Raw genomic sequence first — 21268 nt, 5'->3', positions numbered from 1 at the left:
ATCTCAGATTTAGAGGCATGATTTTAATCAATAATTTTACATAAAAAGTTGGTTTAATTTTTAGAATAATGTGGCTCAATAGGAAGAGCAGGGACTTTAAAGTCAGATAAGAGTCTGACTATCCTGATCCTTTAGGTCCTTGTGATATTACCTAATCTTTATGAACTTATTCCATTTCTTATCTATAAACTCAGGATAATTTGTAACTCACAGGTATATTTTCTTAGTATTTGATACCTAATTAGTATGTAACATCATTCCATCTTGCAAAGGCATTCTACAATGTGAATCATAACAAACTGGATAGCTTTGAGAAGAATGGGAATTCCAGAACACTTCATTATGAATATTCGGAACATGACAGAATCAAGAGGCAGTTATGGGAGTGGAACAAGGGAATACTGCATGGTTCAAAATCAGGAAATGTGTGCATCAAGATTTTATCCTCTCACCATTACTTATTCAATCTGTACGTTGAGCAAATCAGAGAAATTGGATTACGTGAAGAATAATTTGGCTGTATGCAGATGGCTTGCTTGCTTGCTAAATGAGGGGTACTTGAAGCACTTGCTGATGAAGATCAAAGATTGCAGCCTTCAGTATGTATTACAACTCAGTGTAAAGAAGACCAAAATCCTGTAGGTAACATCATGCTAAATGGTGAAAAGACTGAGGTCATGAGAACTTTTGTCTTGCCTGTATCCACTATCATGGAAACAGTAGTCAGTAGATGAATTGACACATTGCCTTGGGTAAATCTGTTGCATAAGACTTGAAAAGCAAGGATGTTACTTTGAGGACGAAGGTGTACCTAACCAAAGCCATGGTATTTACAATTAATTGCCTCATAGGCATGTGAAAGTTCCACATTGAATATGGAAAACTGAAACATTTATGTGCTTCAATTGTGGTGCTGGCAAAGAATATTGAAAGTACCATGGACTGCCAAAAGAATAAATAAGTCAGTTAGAATGTTTCTTAGAGGCAAGGGTGATGAGTCTTTGTCTCACATGTTTTGGATGTGTTGTCAGGAGAGACCAGTCGCTGGACGTCATGCTTGGTAGAGAAGCATTGAAAAAGAAGAGTGTGAACAAGATGAACTAACACCGTGGTTGCAATGATTGGCTTCAAACATAAGAATAATTGTGAGGATGGCGTAGGACTGGGTGGTGGTTCGTTCTGTTCTACAAGGGGTACCACCCCCCCAAAATGGGATTTTTTTCCTCCAAAAGTTCTGTATTTAAATTTTTTTCTTTTTTACAAAACAACCTTATCACCTTCAAAGTACTCTCCATTACACTTAATACATTTGTGAAATTCTGTGATTCAGTTCTTGAAAACTTTTTCCAAAGTCATTTGTTTGGATGGCTGTTTTTTCCTTCATATCTTCTGTGTTGTCAAATCACTGTCCTTTCATATCCTGCTTCATTGGCGAAAACAAAAGTCGCACAGAGAGAGATCAGGCAGGTCAAGTGCATGAGGCAAGAGAGGCATGCTGTGTTTTGCCAAAAGAGGCATGCTGTGTTTTGCTATGTGAGCAGGTGCATTATCATGGTGGAAAATCCAGTCCCCCGCCTACAAGAAATCAGGCCTTTTTTGTCACACACTGTTAGGCCATCTTTTCAGAATCTGTAAATAGAAAGCTTGATTAACAATCTGAGCAAGTGGAATGAACTCCAAATGTATTACGAGCCAACATTTTTGTCCATTCAGAAAGTTGACGGACGTCCAGAACAAGGTTTATCCTCACTTGACACTTCACCTTTTTTGAACAAGAAAACTACTCATACACTTGAGTTTTTCCCAAAGCGCTAACCTTGTAAGCTTTATTCAATATCACAACAACTTCTGTGGCATTTTTCCTGAGCGAGTAACAAAATTTCATAGCCGAATGCTGGTCTCTGAAATCAGCCATCACAAAACAATGAGGTTCGAGTGAAACTGCTTTCAGGAAAAAATTCACCATGGCCAGAAACTTCCCAGATGGTGCCAGTGGATGCGCTAACTCACTGAGTCGTTCAGTGCTTGTTTAGCGAGGGGAAACACGTACCACAAGAGCTCTGCCCAGCCGAGACTTTTTTCCCCATTTCGTATATAGGGTCACTATGAGTTGGAACCTACTCTACAGCACCTAAACACGAGCAACAATGATCTTTCCATCTCAACTACTCTCTAATTCTTTAATCCCACACATTTTTTATATATACTATTTATCAGATTCACTCATAAATGCAGTGGATTTTCATAGGAAACATAAACAATTAAGTACTTACTATAAAGTATAAAATGGGGGAGGTACGGGGTATTACAGAGCACAATTGTTGGGAAGCCTGACTTGTTCGAGTGATCAAGGAAGCTTCTTGGCGGATGTGATATTCCAGTTGTCAAATGAAGGACAAGTAGAAATTAGCCTGGGTTCAGTGTACTGCAATAAATATTTGTAGAAGGAGAATTAGAGGAAATGATCTTGCAGATCTTTTGGGGTGAGTTTGGTGCATTTGAGAAACTGAATAATAGAGTAAGACAGGGAAGGAAGGTTTGTAGAGCTGGAGAAGTGGAGGATGGGCAGGGCAGATGGTAGAGGACCTTTTAAAACAAGTTAAGGATTTCAGATTGTATTAAACTAAGAGTGATGAGAAGGTAGTTGAGTTTCTTCTTAAAAATATTTTGGGGGGGGGTACCGATTACAAGGTTCTACATATAACCTCCTCCCTGAGGGATGGACAACAGAAAAGTGGGTGAAGGGAGACGTCGGATAGTGTAAGATATGACAAAATAATAATAATTTATAAATTATCAAGGGTTCATGAGGGAGTGGAGAGGGAGGGGGAAAATGAGGAGTTAATATCAAGGGCTCAAGTTGAAAGCAAATGTTTTGAGAATGATGATGGCAACAAATGTATAAATGTGCTTGACACAATGGATGTATGTATTGATTGTGGTAAGAGTTGTGTAAGCCCCAAATAAAATGATTTTTTAAATATATATTTTATTTTTGGTGAAAATATATATAATTAATTATACACCCATTCGATAATTTGTCCATGTACCAGGTCAGTGACATTAAAGTCTTCTCATGTGTCACATTTCACTCTTCCCATATTGTTTCACCACCATTGGCTTCAACTCACTGCCCCATAAACTATTCTTGAATGTTTTTTATCAGGACTGTTTTGATCAAATTTGATCTTAGGTCACATTATAGTGTGTGTGGAAAAAACTGAAGATGGAGCGACTGGTTAGAGGACTGGTACAGTCATCTGTAAATGAGGAAAGGTACTTGACAGAGCTGTGTACCAGAGGAGTCAAAGAGAAGTAGGCATATTCAGGAAATACTTAAGAAGTAAAATCTGTAAGAAGTAGACCTTGGGTAGATATTTGGGGTAGTGAAAAAGAAGGAAGAATGAAAGATGATACCCGAATTTTTAGCTTAAGCAACTGGACTGTAGTGGGTTTGGAAGGTGGTGGATTCACTTTTGGACATTTGGGTGTGGAGGTCTAGGTATTACAGTTCACACATTATAGATGTGCAAGTCTTTATCAGCAGCCACCTCTGGTAATCAGTCATGGGAGTGGAAGAGATCACTCGGGGATCTTATGCTGCAGAGTGAGGAGGGGAAGAACTAAAAATCTCTGAGGAATAGCAGTTTTTTAAATACCGTAGATACTCGTGTATAAGTCGAGTTTTTCTGGCACGTTTTGTGTGTGTGTGTTGTTGTTGTTTTTTGAATCATTTTATTGGGGTTTATACAACTCATAACAATCCATACATACATCAATTGTGTAAAGCACACTATATATTCATTGCCCTCATCATTCTCAAAATTCGCCTTCCCCTTGTGTTCCTGGAATCAGCTCCTCATTTTCCATTTTTCCCTCTCTCTCCCTCCCTGCTCCCCCTACCTCATGAACCCTTAATAATTTATAAATTATTATTTTATCTTATCTTACACTGCCCGGCATCTGCCTTCACACACTTTCCTGTTGCCCATCCCCCAGAGAGGTTATATGTAAATCCCTGTGATTGGTTCCCCCTTTCTACCTTTCCTGCCTCCCGGTATCACCCCTCTCACCGTTGGTCCTTAGGGGTTCATCTGTCCTAGATTCCCTGTGTTTCCAGATCCCATCTTTACCGCTGTACATCCTCTGGTCTAACCAGGTTTGCAAGGTAGAACTGGGATCATGATAGTTGAGGGGAGGGAGCGTTTAAGAACTAGAGGAAGGTTGTGAGTTTCATTATTGCTACACTGAACCTTGAGTGACTCATCTCCCTACTACGCCTCTGCAAGGGATGTCCAGTTGTCTGTAGATGGGCCTTGGGTCCCCATCATGAGCTCCCCTCACTCATGATGATAAGATCATCCCCCCCCACCACCATCTTTGGGGCTTCCTTGCTCTGCTTCCCCTGCCGCTTCATTGCACGCCCCCAGTGTTTTGCCTCAGTGTAGTGGGGTCAGCTCAGTTGCACATCCCCCATTGTTTCTCCGGTGCTGTCCCCTGTAGGGCCATGAGCCAGTGCAGGATGTCGCATCTCGTGGGGCCTGCTATATGGTCCTCTCTGTACATTGGGCCCTTTGAGCCGGCTGTCATCCTCTGAGCTTGGTGGGCCCAGGTGTGTTCTGCTCCGTTCTTCCTCCTTCCTTTGCTTCAACTTCCTTCTGGGTGTGGTGTGGTAGGTCAGTTCCTTTTCCACACCAGACGATCTATTTTCTTTTTCTGTGGTACTCCCTTCGATGGTGGAGGTAAGGCTAATTCTGGTTGGGGCCGGCATATGGTCCAGTCTCTTTGTGGATTCCTCCGTACGTTATGTTACCCTCCTGGTTTAGCCTGTCATGGTGAGGTCTGTATGCAGGTTCCAGTTCTGTGGGGACACAACCAATACTCTTCCCCTGGGTGGGTTAGTGCCCTGTTCCCCTCAGGCCATCCACTCGGATTCTCCCCACCCCGCTTCTCCCTCCACCTGCCCCCCTTCCCCTTCTTTATGTTGGACTCTCATGTACCTCCCTAGGTGTGGCCTGCTCTCTTTCCAACTATCTATGCTTCCACCTGTTTATTGCAAGATAGGTGTTTATTCTTCTATTCCTGGCATGCTGATTGTACTTACCTCAGGGGACTCATGTTATACCTGTCCTTTTTGAGTTTGGCTTACCTCGCTTAACATGATTCCTTCCAGCTCTTCCCATGAAGCAACGTGTTTCACGTGATCGTCTGTGCTTTTCAGTGCTGCACAGTGCTTCATTATGTGTATGTGCCAGAGCTTACTGATGCACTCATCCATTCCATGGAAACTTAGGCCGTTTCCAAGTGTTTGCGATTGTGAATTGTTCCGGCACATTTTTAATGCAGTTTTTGTGGTAAAAGTAGGTGCTTTGCCTGATACTTGGGTAGGCTTATACTCAAGTGTACATGGTACTGGTGGAAGACAAATCTGAAAAGGATTCTGATAAGGATTGTCTTGGTAATAGGAGGAAACTATGGCTAGTGGAAAGCAAGAAAAGAGGGACTTCTCGGAACTGAAGAATAGTTTAGCACTATTAATGACGGTCCAGACAACTGGAAAGTATGTCCATAATATAGTGACACATAGGTCACTGAAAACTTTGTTCTAAGCAGCTGAGGGCAGTTAAAGTGACATGGGCAGGAAAGGAGCACTGCATGCAGACACTTTTACGAAAGTAGATTGTGGAGAGGGGAGTTCCAGAATCATAGCTGAGAGGACATGTGCTCAGAGAAATAGTGCAACACTGCAGGTGCGCTGTGTTACTTCTAACAGGGAGAGAATGGACATTGACAAAATCGGAAAATACCTCGAGAAGTATTAGAGAATTAATTTTGAATGTAGCTTAAGAATGGCAGGAACAGTATATCTTTCCTTAGTACAAAAAGACATTGTAAGAAATAAATGTAGTTTGTTGGTACATTTTAAATGAAAGTCCATGTGATGGGTTTATGTGGGAGGTAGGTGAGAGGTTTAAGGACAGTAACAGAATTAGAAATAATGGTGGTGAGCAGGAAGACTAATTGACTAAGAAATAGAAGGATTTGAAAAGTGGAGGGTCTATAGTTTGAGTTTTTATGTTGTTTGATGCTACTGCGTTGGTTCTGACTCTGTGACTAAATGTGTAGTAGAACAAATCAGTACACGGTCCAGCATCATCCTGACCATTGTGTTTCAGCTCATTGTGTCCATCCATCTTTTCTCCTGCTCTACTGCTTTATCAAGCATGATGTTCTTCTCCATGGTTCAGTCCCTCTTGACAACATTTTTCAAAGTTCATGAGAAAGTCTCACCATCTCTCTTCAAAGAAGCACACTGGCTGTACTTCTTTCCAGACATTTGTTTATTCTTCTGGTAGTCTATGATATACTTCATCTCCTTTGACAGCACTATAATTGTAAAGCATTGATTGTTGTCCATCTTCCACATGCATTTGGGGTGGGGTGATTAAAAATACCCTGACTTGTATCAGGCATACCTGAGTTCTAAAAGTGACATCTGTGTTTCTTCTCACTTTGCCATAGTCTTTTACAGAACACATAGTAGGACTTGTTGATTACTGCTTCCCTTGGTGTTAATTATGCATCTAAGGAAAATGGAACCATTTTGACAGCTTCAATATTTTCGGTTTAGATAGAGGCACCGGTACATTCAGTAGCCTTGGGAAAGGCAAAGAGAATGCAATTGCAGTAATCCCCTGATTTTTTTTTTACTTTGTTTGCTTTCCCCCCTGCTTTTTAAAAGTTCACTTTGCAATACCTTTGTTTTAATTAAAGGCATACATTGCAGTACCTATTTTCACTACCTAAAGAAATCTGAAGGGGATTTTGCTTTTACGGGAAAAGGCAGAAAATAAAACTAGCATTCAGTGTTCATTTTACACAGCCTGCACCCCAAGTAGGAGAGCAGCCTTGTTAAGCAACTTTCCTGGGAACCACACTCAGCATGGCAGTCTCATGCTATAGCCCTGTCTGTGAACACTATCTGTTAGTAGTAGTGTGTGACATCTTATATGTTATTTAATATGATTTGGTAGGGTTTTTTTTTTTAATTCTGGAAATGCTTAGAAAAATGTCCCCTAAAATTAAAAAAAATCATTTTATTGGGGGCTCATACAACTCTTATCACAATCCATACATACATCCATTGTGTCAAGCACATTTGTACATTTGTTGCCATCATCATTTTCAAAACATTTATGTTTCATCATTGCTACACTGCACCCTGACTGACGTGTCTCCTCCACGTGACTCTTCTGTAAGGGGATGTCCAGTTGCCTACAGATGGGTCTTGGGTCCCCAATCTGTACTCCATCCTCATTCACAATGATTTGATTTTTTGTTCTTTGGTGCCTGATACCTGAGCTCTTTGACACCTCATGATCACACAGGTTGGTGTGCTTCTTCCATGTGGGCTTTGTTGCTTCTGAGCTAGATGACCACTTGTTTACCTTCAAGCCTTTAAGACCCTAGATGCTATATCTTTTGATAGCTTGGCTCCATCAATTTTCTTCACCACATTTTCTTATGCACACATTTGTCTTCAGCGATCTTGTTGGTAAGGTGAGCATCATAGAATGCCAGTTTAATAGAACAAAGTGTTCTTGCATTGACGGAGTACTTGAGTAGAGGCTCAATGTCCATCTGCTCCCTTAAAATGCTAAACCTATAAATAATATGCACATAGATCTATTTCTCTGTCACCATATATAAATGTATGTACATATGTACTTACCTTTATTTAGACCTCTATAAATGCCCTTTGCCTCCTAGTTTTTTCCTCTATTTCCTTTCACTTTTCTCTTGTCCTACTATCCTGCTCAGCCTTCATTTGGGTTTCAGTAATTCCTCTCGGTTACATTACCCTTGATCATGCCCTACCAGGCCTCCTACACCTCCTCACCACCGATTTGGATCACTTGTTGTTCCATTGTTCCTGGGTTTGTTAACACCATTTCCTTTACCCCCACCTCCTCCTTTCCCATGTCCCTCGTTGGTCCCGCTGTTTTCTACTCCAGATTGTTCATCCAGCCTAGCTATTTAGATAGACTTGAGGAGATAATAACATGCACAAAAACAAGACAGAGCAAAACAAAGCAACAAAAGAAAACAAAAAGTCAATGGCAAACAACAACAACAAAGAAAAGCCTGTAGTTAAAGGACTGTTTGTTGGCCTTTAGGCGTGTTTTCTGGTCAAGTCTGATGGGGTGCCAAGTTCTGGCCCCAAAGCCTATTTTTGGTATTCCCTGAGGACTTTGTTGTTTGCTGCCCTTGCTGTTCTGTTGCATGCCCTTATTATTTTTCCTCGGTGTGATGGATCATATTGGGTGCAATTCCCACACTGTGTCTCCAGTGTTGTCCACTGTAGGGCTATGGGTCAGTGAGGGATGTCATGCCTCAGTGGGGCCGGCCATATGGTCTTCTGTGTGGATTGGCTGCTCTGAGCCGGGATATCCTCCTCAAGGCTTGGCGGACAGGATGTGCTCCACTCTCTCTTCCTCCCTGGTCTTTTCTTTTGGGTTGCTATGTGGAGTAATTAATTGACTCAACAGCAACAGTTTTGGATTATCATTTTAGATTTTTTTAAGGAAATCTATTTCTTATTCATATGACCCTTTAGCAAGCTACCTTTCTTAACCAACATTTCTGGGTATTTTGCTCTAGCTCAGATATGGGTGCATCTTTATACTTCAACTTAGCTTATTTTATGTTGCGATTCAGTTAAATCTCCTCTTGCAGGAAAATTCTTGGGCTAACTAAAGAGGTTGTCATTTTACTTCTGCTACTTGGGAGATCTGGAAACAATAACCAATTTTATATTAGTGTTTTATGATAGAAATTAAAGATTAAAACAGAATTTACAGCGACCTAAAGTACCACTTACAGTTTCAATTTTACATATTCATATAAATTTTTATCTGCAATTTCTTAGGTCTTGAGATACCCTTTAAAATGTAAAACAAGCCAATTTTATTTTGATTTAATGTTTTCTAGATGAAGGTAATGAAACTGAGGTGCAGCCACAACAAAACAGCCAGCTAATGTGGAAACAAGGTCGCCAACTGCTTAGACAGTAAGTATCCCAAATTTTAATTATAAATTGACGAGGAAAAAAAATAGGAGATTATTTTGTGTTTCTAGCTCAGTAGAATAATTTTGGTACTCATTAACATATTGCTTCGATGAAAACCTTAAATGAGTTACTGTTCCTTTTCCATTTTAAACATTTTTCTCCTGTGGCGGAATTTATTTGATATTAAGTATTAATAAGAATGATGAAGAACCCATTTTCTCTTCATAGTTTTAGCTTCATCAAGAACAGTAAAATTTTAAGAGTTCAAATTTTATTTTACCTTTACATTTATAGTTGAAAGAATTCTATACCCTCAAGTCAGGCTTTGCATCTTTTATACATGAATATGCATATATTTTTATATAATTCCAGTTAATGCTTCTTTGCTGTTTGTGTTATGTTTTTTAGCTTTCTATTTTTAAAAGGTTGAAGGAGTTCTTGAGTTAACAAATTTACGATGTGTACTTGAGGCCATAAAGAGAAAGTAAAGCTAGGGTGGACTCAGGCATCACGTGTTGAGCCGGTCCCATTCACCAGCTCTGTTCTGGGCCTTGCATATCATGTTGTAACTGGGATTCATATCTTTGCGTGAGTAAATGAAATTTGCTACCATTTTGTTGTTCTTATAAATAGAAATGGGTGTTTATTTTTTGGGGTGTTTGCATGGAAACCATCTAAACCTGTGGTCTGGTTTAGACTATGGATGTGCATCAGTCACTTCTTTTGAGTATGGGGAGAGGCTAACATCATTTTCTCTTATCTTTTCTTTGGTCTTAAAAAACTTTGAAGGGAATGGGACTCTGCTGATTTTAATTGGATTTTTCATTAATGCCCTCACTTCATTCTTAAATTTGCTTTTCTTAATGAATAGGTAATTTTCCTAGTGTGCTGATCTATTTAATTTAGTTTTATTTTTATAAGACATGGTTATCATAATGATATTTTCAAAGAATGATTAGCTGTCAATGTTACTATTATGGGAATAATAAATTCAGAAGGAGTGGCATCACATTCATTGCTACAAACATTTCAAGATCTATTTTGAAGTATGTGTCTCTCAATAGCATAGTATCCATTTACAAGGAAGTGAAGTCAGTACAATTATTACTCAAATTTATCTCCTTAGCACTTCCAAATGAGGTTATCAAGCTGCGACCTGATTGACAGGCTAAACTCCACCCCTTTACTCTTGATAGTCTCAAACGGACTACCACATCACTTTTTTCCATATTCTAGGGTAGTATGATTAGGATTAGTAGCAGCTCTTCTCTGAATGTTTGTTAGCAATCACCAGTGACCACTCTGAGCCTAGACTTTTTTTTTTGTTTTTTAATGTCTGTTAAGATTTTATGAATCTGCTCACATTTTTTTACTAAAGTCTGTCTTACTTTAGGTGAGTAGTTCATTTCTCTTAAGTTTTCAAATTTGTTGAAGTGCAGTACTTCACAGTATTCTATTTTCCTTTCCCCTCCCATTTGTTCTTTTTAGACTTTACCCATTTTAATCCTTATTGTCTATTTTAATCTTCTTTTGTTTTGGTAGATTTCGTAGTGGTTTTAAAGTTTTAAAATTCCTTTCAAAGAACCAGCTTCATGTTGGTTTTGTTTTTTTAAAAAACATTTTATTAGGGACTCCTACAACTTTTATCACAATCCATACTGAGCTAAGAAGAGGGAATTCAAACGCCTTTGGAGTCAGGGGAGGGGTGCACCAGGCTCTGACCTCAGGTAGAGCATTTGCTATTTGGGGTGGAGCCTGCATTTGAGGTGTCCCTGGCCCCTGGATGAGTGGGGCTTTGGGGTTACCAGGATGTGTGAGGGGACCTCTCATTGCCAGCCATCAGTGTGCCAAGCTATTTACCAATGCCCCAGATGTTAGACTGCATCAGACTGAGAATTCCTCCATCTGGTTCTACTCTTGAAATTTTTCCTGGTCGGTGTTCATCCGCTTTGCCTATGCATTGATGTGAAGCTTGGGTCATCCGTGTCAGCTTCATTGGAGCTTTCGTGTTTCTAATGTTGAGGGTCTGTTGAGCATGCGTGCCTGCTTCCCCATCATGTCAGCAGTTCCATGCCTCTCAGTTTTGAAAGCATATATATGTAACCCGATTTTCCTGCCAAAGTCAATTATCAAGTATGATTTGTTTAAAATAGATCAATGTAGCACCTTTCTATTAGTGTGCAAGAACTGATTCTGTTCAGACCTGGCTTGCAGTGGGGTCCCGACTACTACGTTGGAAGTCGGTTCTGATGTCAAAACACCATTTACAAAGAGTTTTCATTGTTAATTGCCATGTGAGAATGGTACCATCAGCAAAGTATGTGCTGCAATATTATATGCAGTACATATTGCAAAGTATAAGATGTACCTGCCCCTCTGCAAAAGGAAAAAACAAAACAAAAACAGATCGTTGTTAGTGTGGTGCATCATAACTCAAATATGTGGTAACTCAGGTACTGACGTGCTCACATTTTTATTTGGATAATAATGAAAAAAAGTTACTATTTGATAAGATACACTTCATCACTTTTACATACCTTTGTGTGATCTATTTCATCTGTAATAACTATTAAAACTAGAAGTTGAAATAAATTAATTTTAGCTTGTTTATCTACCTTTGTCTTTTTTTAAAGTGAGTGAACTTGATGCCTACTTGTAGTCAGTGTCTAACCTTTGTCAGTCACATCAATTATTAGCATTTGCCTCTTATATATTCCTGTAATTGATACTTTTGATCTATTTTAGGAAATTTTTGTTTGCCAGATACACATATTATTTTAGAGGGGGAAATGAGGTTCAGAATCAGAGTTAAAGACAAAACACACAGCATTCCTCTAGTTCTTTAATACTCCTGTCCACCCCTCCACCCACTCCCGCATTATCATGACCCCAGTTCTGCCTTACAAATCCAGCTAGACAGAGCATGTACACTGACTTGGTCTCGACACACGGATTCCAGTAGAGAGAAACCCCTCCAGACCAATAATGAGAGTAGGGATACCATGAGGGTAGGGGGAAATGGGGGTGAGAAAGGGGTAACTGATTGCAATGATTGACATACAACACCCCCCCACTTTGGGGGTGGGGAAAAATAACAGAAACGGGTAAAGGGAGGTAGCAGATGGTGTGAAATATGAAAATAAAAATACAGAGGTAAAACAAGCAGAGAGAAAATAAAAATAATTTATAAATTATCAAGGGTTCACAATGGTGGTAGCGTGGGCGGGGGGGGAGGAGGAGAGGAGCTGATACCAAAAGCTCAATCAAATAGAAAGAAAATCTTTTGGAAATGATGATGGCAACTTATGTCCAAATACATTTGAACATCCAAATACATTGTGTCCAAATACATTTGCGTGATGCAATGTATGAACTGTTATAAAAGTTGTAAGAGTCCCTAATAAAATGATTTGCTTTAAAAAATCAAAGTTAAAAAGTAGCAGAAAAATGCATTTAAAAAATCATTTTGGGGGCTCGTACAATTCTTACCACAATCCATACATACATCCATTGTGTCAAGAACATATGTACATTTGTTGCCATCACCATTCTCAAAACATTTGCCTTCTACTTGAGCCCTTAATATCTGCTGCTCATTTTCCCCTCCCTCCCCACTCCCCCCTACGTATGAACCCTTCATCATTCATAAATTATTATTATAGAAAAATGTTTTAAGCTGGCTGCAGCTCTTAATAAAAAGTTAATGTACTCTCTCTATACTCATAACACTGCATCAAATAAGCACGTATGCATGCATACAAACACACCTCACACCCAGCTACTTTAAATGCAGTTCATGTAGTATACTATTAGCCAAAAGGTTGGCCCTTCAAACCCTCAGAAGTTCTGTGGAAGTCAAGGCTGGCCAGCTACTTCTGTAAAATTTCAGCCTTCAAGGCTGAACATGATAGTGGGACAAGAGGAAAGTAAAAGGAAATAGAGGAAAGAGCTAGGAGGCAAAGTGCATTTATGGAGGTCTAAATACAGGCATGTACATCGTATTAAGGTAGCAGATGCACATAGAGCCTCTACTCAAGTCAATGAAAGAACACTTTGTTTTATTAAGCTGGCATTCCATGATGCTCACCTTCCTGACATGATTGCTGAAGGCAAAGTGGTGCATAAGCAAATGTGGTGAAGAAAGCTGATGGTGCCCGGCTATCAAAAGATAGTGTCTGGGGTCGTAAAGGCTTGAAGATAAACAAGCAGCCATCTAACTCAGAAGCAACAAAGTCCACATGGAAGAAGCACACCAGCCTGTGTGATCATGAGGTACCGATAGGATTAGGTATCAGGCATCAAAGAACAAAAAAATCATACCATTGTGAATAAGGGGGAGTGCAGAGTGGAGATCCAAAGCCCGCCTATAGGCAGCTGGACATCCCCTTACAGAAGGGTTATGGGAAGGAGACGACCCAGTCAGGGTGCAGTGTAGTAACGATGAAACATACAGCTTTCCTTTAGTGCTTAAATGCTTCCGCCTCCCAACTGTCATCATCCCAATTCTACTTTACAAATCTGACAAGCCCAGAGGATATACACCAGTACTGGTTAGAGCTGGAAACACGGACTCCAGGACAGATAGCCCCCTACCCCAGGACCAATAAGGAGAGTATAAGATACCAGGAGGGGAAGGGGCAGATTAAAAATAATTTTTATATATTGGAATATGGTTATAAAATAATTTAGTAGAATCTGGGAGCTTTCTTCAATCCTGCCTAGAGGAGGAAAGAATGTGCTATTAGGTAAATTAGGCTCAACTTCTAATGATAAATGTAATGAATGGTGTATTGTAGAGTTCTTTGATTTTTCTCAGTGACTGAAGAGGCTGGTACTGCAAGAGACAGCCCCATCTGCAGCTGGAACGTTATTTATTAGCAGGCCTCACTGGCACAGTACTGTATTATTAAGTATCTTACACAGGCTAGGAATCTAAATAAATATTTATTTACATCTTGAACTATAGAATGTCGATGCCAGTATGACTGAACTGTAAGGATCGTTTTCATACAGGTACCTACAAGAGGTGGGTTACACAGATACTATCCTAGATGTGAAATCCAAACGAGTACGAGCTTTGTTGGGATTTTCAAGTGATGTCACCGACAAGGAAGATGACAAAAATCAGGACTCGATTATAAATGGCACAGAGGCTGAAGTTAAAGAGACAGGAATGATTGGGTAAGTATTTTTTCTGGAAAGTATTTTGGCTATAACTTAGTTTTTATTCAATTTTTGTTTTATGTGTTACATACTTTTAGATAGTAATATAAAAATTTTATTTTATTTTATTAAAGGGAAATGCATAAGGAATCAAGTTCTACCCAACAGCAGTTATATTGGTTGTTTTAATTTTAAGAATATAATTTTTCACTTGCAAAATTGTTATTCAAAATTTATATATACTACAAATTTTAGTTACTAGAACTTCATAAGGTACCTCGATTGAAAATTAAGTACAAGTCCGTAAAACTGGAATTTCACTGTTGATGACATAAAAATCATGCAAATATCTCATTCCTTACAAGTGAAACCTAAAAGCCAGTTTTGTCAAATAATGCTGTAACTCATATGTTCTCTGATTTTAAAATATTTTAAAATATATCTTTTCAACTGAAAGACTAAGTGTGAAAAATTCAGTAGCTGTTTGAGATACTATATTTGGATCATTTGGTGTTCAATAACACATAATCCATTTTAGACTGAACAGGAATAGTTCAGTAAGGAGATTCTTCTCCATTAACAAATTGGTATAATTCTTAATTAGCCAAATGCCTAAGGTTCTGTGAACGTTCAAATATGATGTGACTTGATTTTAGTGTGTTTATACTTCGAAAAATATCAATTGAGCTCTGTTAAATTTTCAGTGAGTGCATAATTCCTGCTATTAGGCACGCGAACTAAAGTCATGAGATTAATATAAAGATGAAAAACCGTGACTTTTGTGAAACAAAACAAAGCTGTCATTTAGCTTTCCTAAATTCATTACTAATTAAGATTAAATTAACTTATTTTTATAGACGTAAGACATCAGTTATTTCATTGCGTAGATCGAGACTATGTGAGCACTGTTCTGGCTGTGTTTTTCACCTTGAGGGCTGGCTCTCTTTATAAACACCTCCACAGCACATCATTCTTGTTTCATGTTTGGGCTTCTCAGTCTTTAGAGACTGATAGGGTACTATTCTGAACCTGTCATGTTTAGGTGGGAACTGAGAATGGAGCTGGGAAAGACAAAAGAGTAGTTTTCATATGATTTGTCTTGAATTTTTGTATTATACTTGTAACTAAATTTTTAAGACAGTGCCTTCTTATCCAAAACGTTTGCTAAGGAACCAGGAGAAATTTTCATCTTCTGGCCACTAGGAAACTGACCACTAAATTTTGGTGTGTGCCTTCCAATCATTTCCGACTCGTGGCCCCATGTGGCAGAGTGGAAGTGTCCTGAGTTGTTTCCTGGCTGTGATTGTTAGGAGAGCGGATTGCTACATCTTTCTCTGAGAAGCTGGCGAGTCAGTTTGAAACGCCAGCCTTTGGGTCGCAGTCAAACCCATAACTGTTGCACCATCAGGACTCCTTATTTTCGAAATTATTTCCAAGAAACTAAATGCAAGTCTTATATCTTTAAAAATGCAGTTATTTCCAAGACGATTAATGGTTTATTAACCATTACTCAGCAGTAAACAGCACCAACATTGAGCAACTCTTGTAGAAATTAATTTGACCAATATATATTTTTTAGTATCTTCATGTACCATTTTAAAACATTTTTTTACCTCTTCAGAAATAGAAGATTGCTGCAGAGAAAGCAACATGCTTACTAGTTATTTTCTTTTAGTTTAGAAACTTATGTAAGAGGTCAAAGGGAGAGTTGCAGTGAGGTTAAAAAAAGATGTAATAGTACATTACGTTCAACTTGCAGAACAAAATAATACTGAGTCAGAAGGAGAAATTATTTGCTTTAGACTGATGTGTTTAGAGTTGGTGAATCGTGTACTGCAGGAAGACACGGATTGCACAATACTTTAAAGATTTGCCACTTTCGCTGTTGCCGTCTATCTGTAAGAGGCCTGGGAGTGAACTGGTTGCATGGTGGGCTGTGATCCGCATGGTCGGCAGTTTGAAACCTCCAGCACCCCTCTGGAAAAAGACGAGGTGTGCTACTCCTGTAAACAGTGACAGTCTCGGAACCCGCAGGGGTTGCTGTGAGTCAGGAGTGCCTCAGTGGCAGTGAGCTTTGCCATCGCCATCTTATAACTTTCCAATCAAAGTCCTTGGGAGTCATCATTTGATTCTGGGAGACCGTAATCACAATATAAACAGAAGTTGATACGGCATTTGAATTAATATTTTTTAATGTTGTTAAAAATGATTAACCAGTAAGATGTGCATGTTTTAACCAGAAAATCCGAGCTAACAGATTCTGCCTCCGTGCTGGATAATTTCAAATTCCTTGAAAGCGCAGCTGCAGATTTCAGTGATGAAGATGAAGATGATGATATTGATGGACGAGAAAAAAGCGTCATTGATACTTCAACAGTGAGTTGGATAGTTTGGCTAATATAAATTTTTTTTTAGTGAATAGAATGTGTACTTAAAAAGTAATCCACACTAAAACTTAAATTTCCCCTCTCATATCCTTCCCTCCCCCCTGAATTCATGTGGGGTAACTTTGTGTTCAATATTGATATTTAATTTAATAATATTCTTAAGATAGCAGCTTTCTCTTTGAAGTTCTTACTCTGCTGTTCTTTGGTCATTCTTTACAGTGACAACATTTTCTAGGTCTGGGTACTGTGGCAAACACTACAAGGTGTGACAGTGCAGTGTTAGTGGCTGCGGGAAGACAGTAGAACTGACAGGCCCAGAGTGCTGTCTCATGGAGACTGGCCTCAGCTCTTCTTGATGCCATGTTTATCTGTCTTGTCAGGGATGCTTTGGAAGACACGTTCTACAAACATCTCTGCTTTCAGAAATCTTTCACTAGATTTCTTCATAATTGTTTGGGGTTCTTCTGTTGTGTGGTTGAGATGTTTTTAAAACTTTCCCACAGTTGTGTCCTGGAATAAGAGGTATCCATCCACATTGCTGCTTCTCCCTTTTACCTCCTCTGCCATCCCATCCCCTTTCCTTCTCCCTTGTTGAAATAAGATATGAGGACATACTTTGCTGTTTTCAGGAAAATGTCTGGCATTCCTTTCTCCACATTTATTTAATTAGAGGAAGAGAAGAATAAGATAATACAGAATAACCAAACTTAGCCTCAGAAGCATTGTGTTATAATCCCAGTTCCGCCACTAATGTCTGTATTTAAGTCTTAGTTTTCTATTTATAAAATGGATAGTATAAAAAATACCCATCTTATCCCCAGAGTATTTTATGAGGAACAAATTGAGACACTACATGAATATATGAAAATGATTTGTTTAACTATCAAGTGCTAAGTGTCCTCTGTTCTCAATGCCCTCTGTTCCTGAGCTCCATCTGCTACTTAATGAATTATTACTTTTAAGATGATTTTTTTCTCCAGACCACTATTCATATAGCAAGCATCTGCTGATTCATCCCCATCATGGGCTTTATTTGAACTTTATGCTCGTTTTCCTTATCCAGACAAAGAGACAGCATGTGTCTTAATTGACTGGAGTACAAGAAAAATCCCCAAGCTATACAGTTCTCGATAAGGATAATGAGTATGTAAGTTACTAGATGGTCTCCAAGAAGCCCTGGTGGTTTAGTGGGTAAGCTCTGGGATTCTTAACAAAAGGTTGGCTGTGTAAACCCAGCCAGCTTCCCTGTGGGAGAAAGACCTGGCAGTGTGTCCCACTAGAGTGCAGCCACGAAGCACATAGGCACTGCTGTGCTCCCATAGGGCCCTGGGGAGTTGAAATAGACTGGGTGGTGCCAAAGGACAGCAGTGATTACACCCCTGTAAGTGCGGCCAGAGCCTTCTAAATTGCTCTCCGTAAAGGTTGTGCCAGTTTACTCTTGTACCAGGTGCAGGAGTATCTTTCTACCTGTATTCCCAACTATACTAGATTTTTGACAGACTCATAGACAAAATATTTGTTAGTTAATGTTTTATTATGTTAAGCCTCTTGTGCTTATTATGTCATTTATTTGTGCATAGCGGCTGATTTTTTTTCCTGTAAATTGTCTCAGGCTCTTTCACTTTTCAGGTACTGCCTTTTCTATGTGGAGGGCTAGAGCCCTTACATTATTGCTAGATAAATAGATATGCGTGTATGTACACCAATAGGGGAGTGTGCATGCATGTATGTGAGCCACATGCACGTGCACACATCTTTCTATCCTGCAATACTTAGTAACGTGCAACTAAAAATATAGGGATACATTTGTTGTTAGACTTATTAACTCAGGTTCATGGAGTGAAGTTCTTTCTAATCAGAAAGATTCAGAATTGTTACTTCCCATATAGATTTTTAAAAAATCATTGAATTTTGTGTCTATATCCCTGGTAAAGCTTTTTGCTTTAAAAATCTGTTGTGCCTCATATTGCTGTTCCTAGCTTAGTTTTCTTTTGGGTAGCATTTCTCTGAAATAAGTCCCTTCTCTTCCCATTACTGTAAATAATAGCTGTTATTGCAAGTATGATTTATAGCTTTAGATTTTATCAAATTAACTAATATAGATAGTTTTCCATTTTAGTTGATTAAAAAATATGCATGGTATAGACATTGATTTCAAATACCTGTAGTGACCCCACTGGAGTACACAACTTATTACAAAAAGGATGTCCACAAGATGGCAGTGTTGTATAACATGCTCTTTATTGGGAGGTCTGCCTTTACCACCGTGGGCAAGTAGTACCTTATAGCTAGAGGCCCTCCTGAGGCACAGGTACTCTAGTAGCCACCTGAAGGGGAAGAAGGTCTGGAACTCCTAGGAGGGAGCTAGGGGCGAGGGGTGGGGAGGAGAGTGCATAAAGGCCCTAGAGTCTGTCCTTCAAACAACAATGGGTCCTCCGTAGGCTGAGGAGCTTTGAAGAACAGAAGCCGCTTGTAGTGTTTATACCAGCAGGTTTTACCAGTCTGTGGATAGCAGATAGTTTGTGGCCTGTTGTTGTGTAGTCTGAGCAGACAGGCTCTAGATAACTAGAACTCTGCTTGTTTGACTATGCGTGAAATGAATGCATGTCTCCAAAGTTTGCCTTGTAGGCAGGCAGGCCTTCTGTTGTAGGAATTAGCCAACAACCCAGGACCAACTCAAAGGCCATCTTTGGTTAATTTTGATTGCAGTACATTATCTCAGCACCACCTTGAAATAAACTTGACTGTTTTAAAAAATTTATAGCCAAAGTAAGGATAGCCCCAATTAGGTCACTAACAGTTTCATGCATAATCCTTGTACTAGGAACCCCTTCCTCTAATACTAACTACTACCAAGTCATTTTCCTTCTTGGAGATTTTGTTTTGCTATAATTACCACCCCAGAAATATATTCACATCTTGCCCTGCCATAAATGGGGCGCGGCAAGGCGGAGGGAGTATATGGACATGGAAGTTAGTTTATCTTTCTTAGTATTGAGAAGTTTTTAAAGGGCTATTGATAATCAACTAACAGGAAGGAGAAGAATATTGATTCTTTCCCTTCATGGTTATCTCAGGTACTGTGCAAATAACTTTGCTGCCTTATCTTTCTTACTTACCACCATTCTTTGTAATGTTTTACTGAGGAAAAGAGGCCTAGGAACAAATTGCTTTTTTAAGAGCCAGCATTTGGACTCAGGCCTAGAGTTAGTACTAATGAATGCTGAAAATACATTTACATTTTCAAGTTGAGATTCCAGACACTTCTGGATTCATCCAGCCTGTTTTGTCATGCAAGGAGAACCAGGACATTTCATCTGTAAGATGGTGGTGGTGGTGGCTGGGGTATCTCTCTGAATTATTGCTCTGCGGTCCCATCAGGGTTAGGGGAAGGAAGAGCAAGAAGGCTTTAGAGTAGAAGAATGTGCATCAGGCAGTGAGTGCTGTTGTATTACTGTGAGACTGAGGATCAGTATCTTCTGATGGTATAAGCGTCCAGAGACACTTCTTTGCCTTAATCTGGCTCCCTTGAAAAACATGTTAATTACATACGAATGTACATACTTTAAAAAGACTACACATTCAGCATGGCTTTTGTTCATAATGTACTATGCTAATGTTGCCCTTTTCTGTTTCTTTAATAAATTTTCTATATTGGCAAAAGTTGTAAACATGAAAGTTTATCTTGATTTTTGGAAAGGTTCTAAATATTACTAGATTTATCCAGCATCAGTAGTTTCTCATTTCTCCTATTGAGTTTTATGTATATCAAGGTAGGTTTTATATATTGGTACCTCTGTTCTATTTATTGGCAGTGGCTTCCTAGAGTTGACTTTGTGGATTCCTGAGACTGTATTGGATCTCTGATAAAAAGTGCCATGGTTAATAAGTAATATTAGGAACCTGGTAACAAGGCCACCTAAGCCAGGTAGTTGTTACTCTAGGGTGGTGATTCTCAACCTGTGGGTCACGACCCCTTTGGGGGGCGTCTAACAACCCTTTCACAAGGGTCACCCGATTCATAACAGTAGCAAAATGACAGTGATGAAGTAGCAACAAAAATAATTTTGTGGTTGGGGGGGGAGGGGTCACCACAGCATGAGGAACTATATTAAAGGGTCGTGGCATTAAGAAGGTGGAGAACCACTGTTCTAGGGTCTGTTTCCGGATCTTCTAGTCTTCTCTTATAAGTCTGTTGAGCTTTTATAATTTCAAACAGCTCATACAATTCCTTGTTAAAATTTGATTTGGTAAGGCTATTCTTAACTTGCATCCAGTAAAGAAACAAACTCCTGAAACATTAGGATATTGAGTTTGTTTATTTAAAGACATGGCAAACCGGTTTTCCTGAAATATTTGGGAGGTGACGAACAAGGCAGGAGGTCAATCACAAAGCGCCTCTAGAGCAAAAAGTCCACACCTACTCCTGACTATATAAAAATGAGGCTTTGCTTACATGGGAGAGGTCAGCACTTTAGGAAAAGTAACTGATCATAGAGCTCTTAGAGAAAATGATGCGAGGTAGCACAGTAGAAATAATGGAAATGCAAAAGATGGAGACCCACTGCATGTCAGTCTTAATGCAAGACTTTCTGAGTTTGTACCATTGTGATTTTTAGGTTTTATGATGCACTAGACTTAAATTCCA

At 39.2% G+C, this 21268-nt stretch overlaps 1 protein-coding gene across 2 annotated transcripts in view; it reads left to right on the top strand.

Annotated features, from left to right (window-relative positions):
• STRN (striatin) overlaps positions 1-21268 on the top strand; it is a 116537-nt gene that overhangs the window by 46462 nt on the left and 48807 nt on the right. For both annotated transcript variants that reach the window (XM_075535754.1, XM_075535755.1), the window contains exons 4-6: positions 8992-9070; positions 14084-14251; positions 16474-16609. In XM_075535754.1, the coding sequence (XP_075391869.1) occupies positions 8992-9070; positions 14084-14251; positions 16474-16609 (383 nt within the window). The remainder of the gene's footprint in view (positions 1-8991; positions 9071-14083; positions 14252-16473; positions 16610-21268) is intronic.

This window comes from Tenrec ecaudatus, chromosome 17, assembly GCF_050624435.1.
Source record: "Tenrec ecaudatus isolate mTenEca1 chromosome 17, mTenEca1.hap1, whole genome shotgun sequence".
Classification (NCBI taxonomy): Eukaryota; Metazoa; Chordata; class Mammalia; order Afrosoricida; family Tenrecidae; genus Tenrec; species Tenrec ecaudatus.
Note: the sequence above shows the minus strand (reverse complement) of the source record. Positions and strands in the feature narration are given on the sequence as shown.